Source organism: Lissotriton helveticus, chromosome 5_1 (genome assembly GCF_964261635.1).
Source record: "Lissotriton helveticus chromosome 5_1, aLisHel1.1, whole genome shotgun sequence".
NCBI classification, from domain to species: domain Eukaryota; kingdom Metazoa; phylum Chordata; class Amphibia; order Caudata; family Salamandridae; genus Lissotriton; species Lissotriton helveticus.
In genome coordinates, this window is record NC_136065.1 from 162695058 (window position 1) to 162709468 (window position 14411).

The 14411-nt window shown below is 43.3% G+C and overlaps 1 protein-coding gene across 1 annotated transcript in view; it reads right to left on the reverse strand.

The window, feature by feature from the left end:
• Positions 1-1598: 1598 nt before the first annotated feature.
• Positions 1599-14411, reverse strand: part of DBH (dopamine beta-hydroxylase) — a 447392-nt gene continuing 434579 nt past the window's right edge. Inside the window, exon 12 of the mRNA XM_078640352.1 lies at positions 1599-3106. Coding sequence (XP_078496478.1) covers positions 2972-3106 — 135 coding nt within the window. The 3' untranslated portion in view covers positions 1599-2971. The remainder of the gene's footprint in view (positions 3107-14411) is intronic.

The following is a 14411-nucleotide window of genomic DNA, read 5'->3' on the forward strand; positions in this document are numbered from 1 at the left end:
GTTTGGGAGAGGCTCCAGTGAAGAAATACCAGATTGTTATCTGTTTGAGTTTGTAATGAACAACAAGAGACCAGTGATAACTGTCTGTATTAGTCTGCTATGAAGTCCCTGATACTATTAATTTTTTAGATGTTAGTGAAGTTTATGAGATGAATCATACCAGAATGAGAGAGGCTACTGTACTGTACTGGACACCAGTGAAGTCTGAATGATTGGGTGTCCATTATAGCCTGGCCATTAAAGGCCCGCTCCTGTGTTAAAGGCCCAAGCCAAAAGTGAGGACCTTTAACAAGGGAGTGGGATTTTAATGCTGGTATAGCCCTGCTATGGACAGTTATAAGGCTATTAGAACATTCCGCCAGTTAAGGGCTGAATGTTCTAACAAAGAAAACAAAAAAACTTTACATGTGAAGGACAACATTGGAATGTTGGAGCCCCGGGCTTCTACCGGCCTTTAGAAGCCCGGAGCACACCAATTTTTTCAATGGAGCTCCCAACATTCCAATGTTCTAATATAGCCTTATAGCCCACTGCCGAAGGCTATACCGGCTGTTAAAGGCACCGAACCCGAGTTACAGGCCTGAGCCGCAGGTGAGGGCCTATAACAAGGGGGAGGCCTTTAACAACCGGTGTAGCCTGAGGCAGAAGGGCTATAAGGATATGAAAACATTCCACCCACTAAGGGTAGAATGTTCTAAATTAAAAAGGGAGAAACGGAAAGACAAACATTGGAATGTTGGAGCTCCAGGCTTATACCAGCCATTATAATCCAAGAGCCACTCCATTGTCTTCAATGCACTCTGAATATTCCAATTTCCCATTAAGGTACATAAAGACCATTGGCATCTGAATTTGTGAGGCTCCATTAAGATGTACAAAAACAGTCAAGCTCAATGAGTAAAGCTGCACCAAAGTGTGGAAGACCCACCATATTGAATTCAAGTGAGAATCTGCTTAATCTTAACTTCCAGGTCAGAGGGAAAAGAGCCCGCTAGAGAGCTTGTATGGGAAATGCACTGCTAAAGACTCTTGCTTCCAGGCCTGTTTCCTGTCATACTGGATCCACTCTCACTAACAGAAAGAACCTATCTAAGAGTAGAGGGCATCATGAGGTAAGAATCTTTATCTGTGATGTCTTGATGTGTCCTTTAATTAGAAATAGCCAGTGTTAGGAGAAGCTATCCATGGTTTGCCCTTCGGTAACCCAAGCACTGCCCTTGCTTCCTCTTTTATTAATGGTCAAGAACCATACCCCCTCTCCACAAAATTGTGGGGCGGTTGAAGGTGAAACAATTGTTAATCTTGTGATGCCATTGGAGGTTAAAAAGTGATTTCGCTACTCATTACACACCATTAATGATTTATGTCACATATATGTAGCCACAGTGGTACACATAAGCACACTAAACCCACTTGAATGCGTGACATCCAGGACCAATGTAATCGAGTGCAAGGTGGGTTTTTCACCTTTTGACACTTTATTACACTGGTCCCCATACAGTAGGCTAATTGCATCAGTCAAAACTAACTTATCACATTTTTTTTACACATTGCTATAGTTGCGTCAATTTTTTGACCAACTACAGCAATATGCCATTTTTGGGCCAGATGCCTTTCGGCATCCTTCCCATGGATACGCCAGAATATTTGACGTAACCATGGGACCTTGCGCCATGGAGCCCCAAATTGTAAATGAGGTGCATCCATGGCATCATAAGGAATTTGCACACAGGCTCAATGATTTTTGCTGCATCACTGTCTTGGCACAGTGATGCATCATCTCTTGTAAATAAGGCCCTAGGTATTAATGTAATGTTACACAGACACCCCTACAGTGACTGTTAGATTTAGGGTTCAAGATAGAGTTTGCTTTACTGCTAAAGGATTACGATTAAGGATTAAGATTGGTGTAAACCTTAGGGTAAATTTTGGGGTTGTTTGGAATGGGCTAGGTCTAGGATTAGAGCTAGGGTAGAGATAAGGAAAAGGTTCAAGGTTAGGCTTGGGGTAAGGTTTAGGGTTAGTTTTAAGGTTAGGGTAAGATAAGGGTTGGGTTTAGTGATAGGTTAGCCCAGGGGTACAGACAAGGTAGAGTGTAGAGACAGGCTAGAGATTTGGATAAAGTTTAGGGTTAAATGTGATTGATGTTTTATAATTAGGGCTATCGGTTTTATGGTATTTTTTTTTTGCCATTTCCGTCTGTATTTCGGGTTTTGTGGGAAATTTTTGCTGAAATTAGGATATTTCCACATTTATTTAACCGATAAATATGCACTCATGCTTGAATGTCTCCCAGGTTTCAGTGCTGTGAACACCCGCAGAAAGATAAATCAATGCACCAATATGAAAATATGCACATTTTAGTATCAACCTTGTGCATATCTACTGCTGTTAAAGCCCCTTTACTAAAAGTCCTTTCTTTTTTAACCCCCTTATCTATCAAACCATAAATCCAGTGGACTCGCAGTCATGGCAGACAGTATTTAGAATTACTCAAAAAGCAACTCAATTTCCGTTTTTAACCACATTTAAAAATAAACACAAACAAGAAAACAAATGTTTTCTGTCTGTATTTATCTGTAAAAATCAGTAAAAACGGGAAATGGGAGCCTTATTTATGATATATTATGGTTTATTTAGTGGTCTGTTACATTGCATACAAGTTTGATGTCATTCCAGGAGGAGCTAGTGGTGCGGATGTATTGGTAGGTTGGCTTAGCGGCATTCCAAGCAAAAACAGATTTACGAGTCTAAAGGGCCATTGCACTGATGAGCTTCAGGCAGTTATCAGAGAACTTGGCATTACATAAGGGTAAGTTTCAAAAGAAGTGTTCCTGGCTGGTCACATGGCAGGCGACCAATGAACCATTCTGTTACTTTCCCTTGTGCATCTCTAGTTTGGCGTCCTTAGCGAACATTGTGTTAATTGGCCTCCTGCGTCTCAGTCTTGGCCTCCCCTCTAAGCAATCTGTTACTGGGCCTTCTGCATCTTGATCTCGACAGGTGCAGGAACTGCAGGAGGAGGATGCAGGGGTAGTTGACAGTGGAGGTCTGGCTGTGGTAATTTCTCTGTGACGCGAGGTAGAGGTTGCCTCTCCCATTCACCCTGCAAGAGACAAAAAATGAGTTGCAAAGTTATACCCATGTATTTATTCATGTGAGGTACGCATGCCAATAAATCTAGAAACAAGGGGGCAGATTTACAAGCCCCCTGCGGCACCAGTATGTCACTTTTTGTGATGTACTGGTGGCGCATGTTACTGCTCCATATTTACAAGAACAGGAAAAGCCACCCCTTTACACGTAACACTTTGTGTGAAAGAGCCATTCCATTGGTGTTGCTGTGGGGGCTCCCACACAACACCCATGGAACACGACACATTTCCAGATTTACGAGGAATCGTAAATCTGGAAATGCATCTGAATGCCACGCCACCCTCGAGGTGGCTTAGGCAGGCACAACGAGGAGAAATATTTTCTTTGGGGAGGTCAAGATGCTCCTTTTCCTCTGCATCTCTGTCGGAGCTGCATTGGTTCCCGATACTGCAAAGAGTCCAGTTTAAATCACTCTGCATAGTATTTAAAGCCTTGCATGGGTTTGGACCGAAACTAATACAGAGGAAATTTGCTTGGTATGTGCCTGAGAGAAATCTTCGGTCTTCCTCAGCTAGAATGGTGAGGGTGCCCAAGATTAAAAAAACATAAAAACAGGAGGTAGAGCTTTCAGTATCTCTGCTGCCCGATTATGGAACAAGCTTCCATTGGAGCTGAGACAACTGGAGGAGCTCCTCCCATTTAGAAGGAGACTGAAAACTTGGCTCTTCCCTAGTGCTTAATTGTTTTTTTTACAATTCCCCGGAACATTGGTCGTATTGTGCACCTATATGTTAGCCAAAATACATAGAAAAAAGGATAGATCTGCCCCGTATTTAATCAAGGATAGGCTCTTATAGAGTCCAGTTTTTTTCAGTAGTCACCCATTTCAGCGCTCACCAAATAATCAGGGCCTGATTAAATTCAAACAGAAGCAGATTTATAGAAAATATATATCATTTTTATTATTATTTTCTTCATATTTTTAAAGCACATATATGCATAATCATTTATTCGAACATTTCACAATAGCAAGGTAAAAAACTTTTTTTTAAATATACACCCTATCAACCTTCCAACATTCGAACTTCAACATATTCATACATCACAAACAGTCATACTCGTACAGAGTTCATTCATACATTCAACTCAGATAAGATTTAGGGAAAATTGCTCTGAGGAGATCCTGAACATTCCTCTCAGCCATAGGCCGGGGATAGGTGATTATAGGTTCAGGACAGGTTGTTTCAACGCCGACGCGCGTTTCGGTGCCAGGCCGAAAAATTAGCCGCACCTTCGTCAGGGCAAGGGAAAGGAAGGAGGGGTTGTACTTGACAGTGGGGTAAATGCTTCTGATATCCAGGCACTCTGTGGAAAGAACATATCTTTTAGTATAGTGTTTAGCCCCCATTCAAAAAAGACCCTTTATAGAGATACTCATTAGTTATCCTCATATTTTTCTTTTTCTAAAACAATTTTCCTATAGACCTATACATGATAGTGCTGGTCACATAGTACCTTATCATAGTAATAGAATCACATGTAAGAGAGACACTCATTAGTTATCCTCATATTTTTCTTTTGACCAATTTTCCTGTAGATATATACATGTAGGTACTGGTCACATAGTAACTAATCACAGTGATTAAATCATGCATTGGGGGCATTGGTGAGCTCGAAAAAATGGGTGACATATATGAAAGGGTTTAAAAACATACAGTTAACAGTTAATATTCAAGGTACATTCAAGACCCATGCAGTGGACCCTCACACACATACTCATTCTACTGTCTCTATACTTTTATGCAGTTCAAAAAAAAAAAAAAACATTTTCGAGCTCACCAATGCCCCCAATGTATGATTTAATCACTGTGATTAGTTACTATGTGGCCAGTACCTACATGTATATATCTACAGGAAAATTGGTCAAAAGAAAAATATGAGGATAACTAATGAGTGTCTCTCTTACATGTGATTCTATTACTATGATAAGGTACTATCAGCCTGATTCATCAAGCTAAATTGCACTCGCAAAGGGCAAGATTCTCAGAATCTTGCCTTTTGCGAGTGCAATTTTTGCATTTGGGATTCATCATCCCAAATGCAAAAATCGCTATTTAAGAATTCGCATATTTGCGAGGAATTGGATTTAAGGAATCTCTAATAGAGATTCCTTAAATGCAATTCATCAACCAATTAGAAATAGCGAAATCGCAATATTTGGTCTCAATTTACCACCAAGTCTGACTTGGTTGCTCTACGAGCATCCAGGTCAAGCGCGTTGATATGTCACAATCATCCTGTTTAGAACAACGTACATTTACATGAACTGTGGGAGTGAATTTGGTACTGGTCAAAGGTTTTTGATTGACATCGCTGGGACCTGAGGTCCTTCACAGAAGTATGAGCTTTGCACCAGGGGTGTGTTAATGGCTCACTCGCAACTTTGCAAACTGGTTATTGCCCACCAATGCGGCTCAGCGCATTGCCCATCAGCTCCATCTGCACATTTTGCCCACGAGTCCCGTTCCATTCACTGCCCATAAGTGCTAATTTCTCCTTCTGCCCACCAAAACTAGGTCCTCATATTGACCAGTGCCAGCTCCTCACTCTGTCAACCAGTGCCAGCTGTTCACCCTACCCACCGATGCCACTTCCCATGCGCCCACCTGTGCATCATCCTATAAAACTCAATAGTTCCTTTTTCTCTTGCGACCCACCAGAATCAGTGACGCATTTTGCCCACAAGTCCCTGTTTCTTACAACAGAAAACATCAGCTCAAACCCCTTTCAACCAAGGCCACCTCCTCAGCTACACATCAATATAAAATCCTCACAGTGAGGACTAATACAAGCTTCTGACACTGCTGGTGTCCAAGAATGCCAGCTCATCTCACTGCCCACATAGATGACTAGTGCCTGCGCTTCACACTGTTCACTAGTGCCCCTGTCCCACTGTTCACTAGTTCTGCTCCCCACTCTGCCTACCAGTGTTAGCTTCTTTTACTGCTTAACAGTGGCAGCTCTTCCTGACATCCAACCATGCATTCACCCCCATCTGCTCCACTGCAAACCAGTGCCTACTCTTCACATTGTCTACGCGTCATCTCCTTGCACTGTATAGCAGGTACTGGGCACACGTGTAAGGATAAACAGTATTGATACTGAGAGATTTACACAAAATTAAGTCGAGTGATAGGATTGGACAGATTTTCACGGTGCAGCCAGTGTAGAGGAATACCCTAAACCTCATAAAGATACCTGTGACTCTTCAGGGCTGATTACCGAGACGAGCACCGCCGAGACCTGTTACCACAAGGTCTTGGCAACACAGACTTATCCGCCTGTGTCTTCACCTTCACCCTTTCGAACCGTACCTACAGCCCCATGTTTACCCGTCGACCGGGTTGGAACTATCACCGGTATTTAGATTCACGTATCACGCATGTTCAGCCCTGAAGAGTCACAGGTATCCTCCTGTTGACGAAACACGTGTCGGCTGGTGTCGTATGTTCTGAAAAAAAAGAAAGAAATCCACATAAACAACGTGTTTGTTACACCACCGGTGTCGACTTAATTTTGTGTAAATCTCTCAGTATCAATACTGTTTATCCTTACACGTGTGCCCAGTACCTGCTATATGTTTTTCCAGTGCCAAGGGTGTTCATCTTTGGCTCTTTATGAGGTTTAGGGTATTCCTCTACACTGGCTGCACCGTGAAAATCTGTCCAATCCTATCACTCTCTAACTAACTATTTATACAACTGTTTGAGCGCCAACGTCCTGCTTTCTACTAAACCCTACGCAGGGCAGGCCTTCTATCTCCTTGCACTGTCACCAGTGCCTGTTAGTGCTACCTCCTCAGACTGCCCTACAATGTCAGTTCTTCATAATTCCCAACAATGCAGGCTCCTGGCACTGCTCACCAGTGTAATCTCCTTATAGTGCCCAATAGTTCTGGCATCTCGCACCACTAGAGTGTGCCAACTGCTCACATGGGCCGCCCAGTCTCCTCCCACTGCCCACAAGTGATTGTTACTTAGGCTCTGCACCAGTGTCTTGTGCTTGCTGTGTCCTTGTGCCTGCATCAGACCTGTTCCTGAGGCTCAGGGGGAGATTTAGACACCAGGAAAGCCTCATCAATCATGCATTAGCCAGTGCGCAGATAGGGATTTTCCTGTTAAGAGAAAGTCTACCCATATTGTTGTTCTGTATCTTTGTCTTTCTCCTCTTCTTCCTATAGCATTATCTCTCTCACTCCATCTCCTTTGCTCTAATTCTCCATCATTCTCACAGTCCTCTTCTGCTCAGCTTTTAATTTATCATCCCTTTCTTAGCACTGGCTTGTTTGCTCCCCCTCTCTTGCCTCCACAACTCATACCCACTTTCTCACCCTCCTTATTTTGTCATCTCTCTGCCTTTATTCTTCTCTCCTTCTCTTTCTTGCAGCTCTCCGTATGGAGCACCCCATGGAAGAGGGTATCTCTGGGCACTAGTGCAGCTGCTTGCATCCTGGCCCCATGTGCCTTTGTGACAGGGAGTCCTTGGGAGAGGATGTGCAGTGTTGAAACACCAGTCCTGTATAGTTCTCAAGGGACCTGCATTGAAGCTTCAGCCTTATACCAATTACATTTTTACAGAAAAAAAGTTTACTTTCTTCTTATACTTTCATTCTGCATTTCTTTATCAGTAGTCTAATGAGTCACATATCACTTTCACAGGTTAAATGTTGATGCCGCCAAATTTGTAGTATCTGTGGGCTCAAACTGTAGCATCATTAGCAGAATAAAAACATCTTTTTACTATAAAAAAAAGTGGAAATTATTCTTTCTGACAATAACACTTGACTTCGGGCTACTGAACCTATGCACATTTTCTGTTTAATTATGGATTTGTCTCACTTGACACATAATCCACCATCTGCTGTGCAATTACTGTGCAGATTCCAACAAATTAAACCGTTTTCCAGCTCTAGCAGCTTAAGTGTCACTAGAAATACTGCATGTGGGGTGTAACACTGCAGTAGTCAATCCAAAAACTTTTGCATGACAATCTTTAGGAAAATTACAGAAATTACATGAGATCACGCTCATGGAACAGACATTTTTATCTGGGCCTAATATATATATGACAAATTTTAAAAGAAGCCAAATATGACTTTACTCAGCAGATAATCTACATATTTGCCTTTCCTTGTGGCATTATCTGCCTTTCTTTTGCTGTATATTTAGGTAAATTGTGTTGCATAATGTGTTCCTCCTTTGCTGCATGCTCACCTTTCAGCTGTTGGTTGATGTGTTCACATATTAAAGAGGTGAGAAGTTTACCCATATGCTGTGGAACTCCCCAGCTGATGGACTGATAAGGGTTTTTTATACAGCAAAACACACACTCCTTACATTTTTAAATATAATTGCAATGGCGACGAAATAATGCAGCATTCTTTGTCAAGAAAATGTTTTCTTTCAGTAATCATGAACATGCATGTTTACATGACAGACACTGCCACCAAGCAGCTGTGATTTCATGAAGGCACTTAGATTAGATTTCCAAACACTATGCATGTCTTTCCACGGTCTTATGCTCTGAATTTTAAAGTGCCTCCTGATAAGACACCTACACGATAAACACATTATTTCCACTTCTGTCTTGCGCTTAGAGTACACCTAAGACTAAAAAAAAGTTTTAGAAAATAGCTGAAATATACAGAATAATCGAGGCACGCTTTTTAAAACAAATAACGCGCAAGTGTAGCCTGTTGTCTGCTGAATGCAAGGTTATGTATGTTTTAAACAACCTATTTTACTCTCGGAGGTAAAAAGGGCAAGCAATAAAAACACGTCTATGCTTACATGCAAGAAAAATTACCATATCTGAAACAGTGCTTAATTTGTAAAAAAAAAAAAAATGTATGTGCCAGGGCCCTGTCACGGGGGCCACTGCAGCTTGCAGCACCCACTGCCCGTGCCAGTGCTGCCAATGACAGTACTTAAGTGTAAGTGTGACAATTCAAACTATTTGAGGCCCTAAAACTATGAGAGTGGCTTGGGTGGCAGGTATTATTTGTTTTTATTGTGTATTGAATTAATAAATAACTGATTTTCTGCTCCTCTCTAAATAACACAAACAGCGCCCCCATGTGGCAGCTGTCATAAGTGTCGGTGTTGACAATTTAGTGCAGGGCCGAGCACCGGAAACCAATGGCTCAATTTAAGCACTGATATAGAACAGCCGCGGTCGGTAGGGGAGTACCTGCCGGGGCGGTGACTTGGGGAGGGGGTGGGGCAGGATGGGGGTTAGTAATGTATGGATAATGGAGGTTTGCAGGTAAGTAAACATTTAAATAAATCAAACGAATTTCGTTGCGCGCACTGCATTGCATTTGGGGATGCAGTGCACGCAACAAAATTCGTTTGATTTATTTATATGTTTACTTACCTGCAAACCTCCATTATCCATACATTACTAACCCCCACTGTGCCCTCCCCCTCCCCACGTCACCGCCCCGGCAGGTACTCCCCTACCGACCGCAGCTGATATAGAATTGTAAAGTGTAAAAAGCATCAAACAGATGTCACATATGCCCGTCTCTTGTTGACCCTGGGTCTTAGAAAGATGTTTCCTATTGCTGGGGACGGACTGGGTTATCAAAAACAGCCATGGCAAAAAAACAAAAAAAAATCTCAGATCAGCCCCTCTTCCTTCGTTTCCTCTAGCAGGATCCATCCATTCAACCATCCATCCACCCACCCACCCACCCGTCCGTCCGTCCTCTCTCTTTCTCCCCCACCTTCTCTAATTGCTTTCCTCTTTGGTCCCCTCCTTCTCCCTCTCTCTTTAAACCTCCCCTTGCCTCAAGAGCAGCCCTGGGCTTTCAAAACCGGCCTCCAAGTACTCCAACCCACTTGGGAAATGTCCGGTGCCACCCCGCCTATTCGTTAGCCTTGAGCTTCTACTGCCTTAGATGTCAGATAAAAACACCTTCCTGACACACCACTCACTGTAGAACCACCCGTTGCATGGTGTCAGGTGCCCAGTCCTATATAGTGTGGGACTTCCAACACTGCTTTTTCCACCCTGGGACCATCAAGCATGGCTTAGTGATCTGAGGCACAGAAAACATGCCACGCGCTTGAGAAAGCTCCTGCAGGTTAGGGCCACTGATGTTGCTTTGGAGGTCTGTCTTTGAAAAACAGACAAGGTTGCCATTCTGTCATGCCACCATGGCACAATGGAATGGCCGACATTGATCACATTTCTCGAAAGTGATCCTGTAGAGTGGGTGGAGCACCATGGTTGAAATATCTCAGTTCTAATGACCGAGATCTCTGGATAGGGCGAGAGAGTTATTATGGGTTCAGCATAAGAAGGTCATTCATACCCCCAGCAGCTCGCTGACCTACCTGCTGGTTCCAACTGAGCCTCAAAAAAATCTATCGTAGGTAAATACATTGAGACTGGGTTCTTCTGAAGAGGTACAGTTTTATAACTATAAGTGGTGGTCCCTTTGGCATTAATATTAACGGTGTGTGAAATTCGTGTAATATGCTTTTGCATATTTATGCAATATTTCAGGAAAAATTACACAAAATGACTGGAACTATATGAAATGTAAAACCGTCACATGGTCTAAATTTCAGAGTGACATGCGTCACCTTGTTCATTTTGGACACGAGAATGTATTTTGTTCTTAAAAAATGGGTCAGGAAACACAAGATCAACAAACAGCAGCCATTTGCATTCTGGGCATTTATTTGTGTTGTGTTGCGCAACTATGCAATGGGGCATAATAGAATGATTTTAGGAATTTTATATGACAAGCATAATACAAAATTACAGAAATTACACAAAATAATCTCGTGTAACAGACATTTGGTCTGGGCCTAATAAATATGACAACATGTTAAAACAAGTACATAATAACGATGTAAAATAAGCAAATATGACTTTACTCTGCAGATATGCCGCATATCTGCGTTTCGTTGTGGCATTATCTGCCTCTCTGTTGTTTTACATTTAGGTAAATTGTGTTGCATAATTTCTTCCTCCTTTGCTGCATAATTAAAGTGTCCTAATTCCTAATATGAGTTTATGATTTCCGAAAACGAGAGACAATTGTTAGTTTAATGCTTCTATGGGTTGAAGAAATACTAAATATTCTTCAAATTATGATTTTCCCTCGCAGCTTCCCATGCGGGACAGTAATTCTCAAGCTGTGCTCCCTAAAAGTTGGCAGGGTATGCTCAGACGTTGAGTCCCTTGCTCACTTTGCCACTGGATTCAAGCAAGCCTGGCTGAACACGGCTGTAATGCCAGAAACTGGTCCTAGGAAGCTTGATTCCGGTCCAGGGAAGGCATGGCTTGGCAGTTCGGGCTGGACTGTTCCCATGAGGCACAGGGTCAGACTGATTTGCATATGGCCATGTCTGAACTGGGGTGGCAGAGTGGGCTAAAGAACGGTGATGGATTAAACCCAGGTCTGTTGACTGGGTGTAAGTGTTTGATTGGTTCAGATGCTCCGTCCATCACCATCCCCTTTTGTACCGCTTTGTTTGCCGTAAGTTGGCAGGGTAGGCTCAGACGTTGAGTCCCTTGCTCACTTTGCCACTGGATTCAAGCAAGCCTGGCTGAAGACGGCTGTAATGTCAGTAACCGGTCCTAGGAAGCTTGATTCCGGTCCAGGGAAGGCATGGCTTGGCAGTTCGGGCTGGACTGTTCCCATGAGGCACAGGGTCAGACTGATTTGCATATGGCCATGTCTGAACTGGGGTGGCAGAGTGGCCTAAAGAACAGTGATGGATTAAACCCAGATCTGTTGACTGGGTGTGAGTGTTTGATTGGTTCAGATGCTCCGTCCATCACCATCCCCTTTTGTACCGCTTTGTTTGCCGTAAGTTGGCAGGGTAGGCTCAGACGTTGAGTCCCTTGCTCACTTTGCCACTGGATTCAAGCAAGCTTGGCTGAAGACGGCTGTAATGCCAGAAACCGGTCCTAGGAAGCTTGATTCCGGTCCAGGGAAGGCATGGCTTGGCACTTCGGGCTGGACTGTTCCCATGAGGCACAGGGTCAGACTGATTTGCATATGGCCATGTCTGAACTGGGGTGGCAGAGTGGGCTAAAGAACGGTGATGGATTAAACCCAGATCTGTTGACTGGGTGTGAGTGTTTGATTGGTTCAGATGCTCCGTCCATCACCATCCCCTTTTGTACCGCCCTAAAGAATCGGGGCCACACACAATAGATTTCCGAAGCCCCAGAAAGAAACTGTTTTTTGCAGGGCAGAGACACGCTAGCAGGATTTTTTCTCACCCCTCCCAGTGAGCGAGGCTCATTTGGATGGGAATGCCAGGAGCCAGACAAACCTATCAGAGATCTCTCATCTGCAGAAGATTTTCGAAACCACAGCTTAAACTGCAAGATTAGTTCACAAAGTTACCACTAGTTGACTACAGCTATTATGTATCTCTAGCGGTAAACCCCTCCTACTTTATGTCATTAGGCCTGAACTTAAAGAATCGCTTCCCAGCACCCTTAAGAAGCTTCTCCACTTGACTCGCACCGCCCCAAACATTGTTACCTTTTATAACTTTTTAATACATGGTGGTCTATGGGTTGAGGTAGGGCTCGATACTTAGCTCCTGTCCTCTTTCCCCACAGTAGATAGAACAATGCCTTGGTTCTAGTTTCAGGAAGCATGTGGCGTAACGGCCAGAGCTGCGGACTTTAACAGGGGTACCAGGTTCGAGTCAGTGACGGCACCCACACTGTGGGTATCTCTGCCTTCCACCCTGAAGGCCGAAACGGGCTGTCCTCCCGCAAGAAACTGAAACCGTGGCTGCTGGTGGACTTATGGAGCGCTAAGGCCGTGACTGTATGTTTTGCACATGTACCTCCTAGTAATTAAGACATTCATAAGACAACAATAGAAAATGTTTTCGTGTTCACTGTATTTGCAAAAAAATATTTTAGTATATTTATTTATAGATATTTGCAGATCCCAAATGTAGCTAGAGGGGAATGGAGTTCTGCTTGATACTTGTGATGAATTCAGTACTGACTACGCACCGGAAGCCTCATTTATGAGGCTGTGTGTCACTTTTACGCCGCTGGTGCGTCACTTTTTGTGATGCACAAGTGGCGTAAAAAATGCGCCTTGTTGCGCCATATTTACAAAGTGACACATCTAGGTAGATGTGTCACTTTGTAAACCCCTGCGCCACATTATGCCTGCGCAAGGGGGCGTATTGACGCAAGAAAGGGTCGTAGAAGTGACGCAGTGAAATCTATGTGATTTCACTGCGCCACTTCTAGGACACAAATGCGTCAATTTCTTACGCCTGCCTCACAGCAGGCGTAAGACTGATGCAGGCCCTTTCACATGGGGCTTGCCCCATGTGAAAGGATACATTGCTGGAGTTGCGTCACTTTTGTGACACACTCCAGCAATGCGTCACTTCTGCGCCATACAGATACGTCAGAAATACTGACGTATCTGTAACTCCTTGCGCAATGATGCGTCATACTGTAAATATGACGCATCATTGGTGGTGCAAGGAGGGCGCAGTGTAAAGTGACGCATCGCTGTTTTCACGCAGTGATGCGTCACTTTTCATAAATGAGGCCCCGGGGTCTATTAAAACCTTTTCTTGGTCTCAAAGCGTGCAATTTTGCAAAGTCACAGGCTCTGTGGTCACAAAAAAAGCAAGTCGCTATGTACAAAATCGCACTGCAAGCCAGAAATGTCTTTTCAAGTCAGAGAGTGCTCTTTGCAGTGCATTTCAAATTGCAAAAGCTGTCCCACCCATCATCTTTACATTTCGCTAAGAAATTTATCAACGCTTTTGCAATCACAAGCTATTAATCAGATACCACCTTTTTAAAGGTAATGGTATTCATTCCACATCAGACATCAATGACTGGTTTGCGATCCGATCTTCATATGTTGGTCCTTATATCAAGTTTGTAACTTTAGCAGCTAGAGTGAGTGAGTATGTTAATTTGGGTGAAATTAGAGTAGTGGGGCTAAGAGCGTATTACCATTGTGCTGTAAGCTATTAAGAGCTGTTAATTGCCCTGCTCCTCTTTATGATTCCGAGACTGTGACTCAAACGCATAAATGGGGGACAGGCCATTAAGAACTGTTAATGCCCTGAGAAGAAGCCATTGCTCTCTCCCTGACCAGTATGGCTATTGTTCATATATTAAATACCATCCTCCACACAGCAGCAGTGGTGCCATCGCATTTTAACATTCCTGTTGATATTCTGCCCAGAACAAAGACAGGGGCTCTACATTATTGCTACAGCGCTCAGCTATTA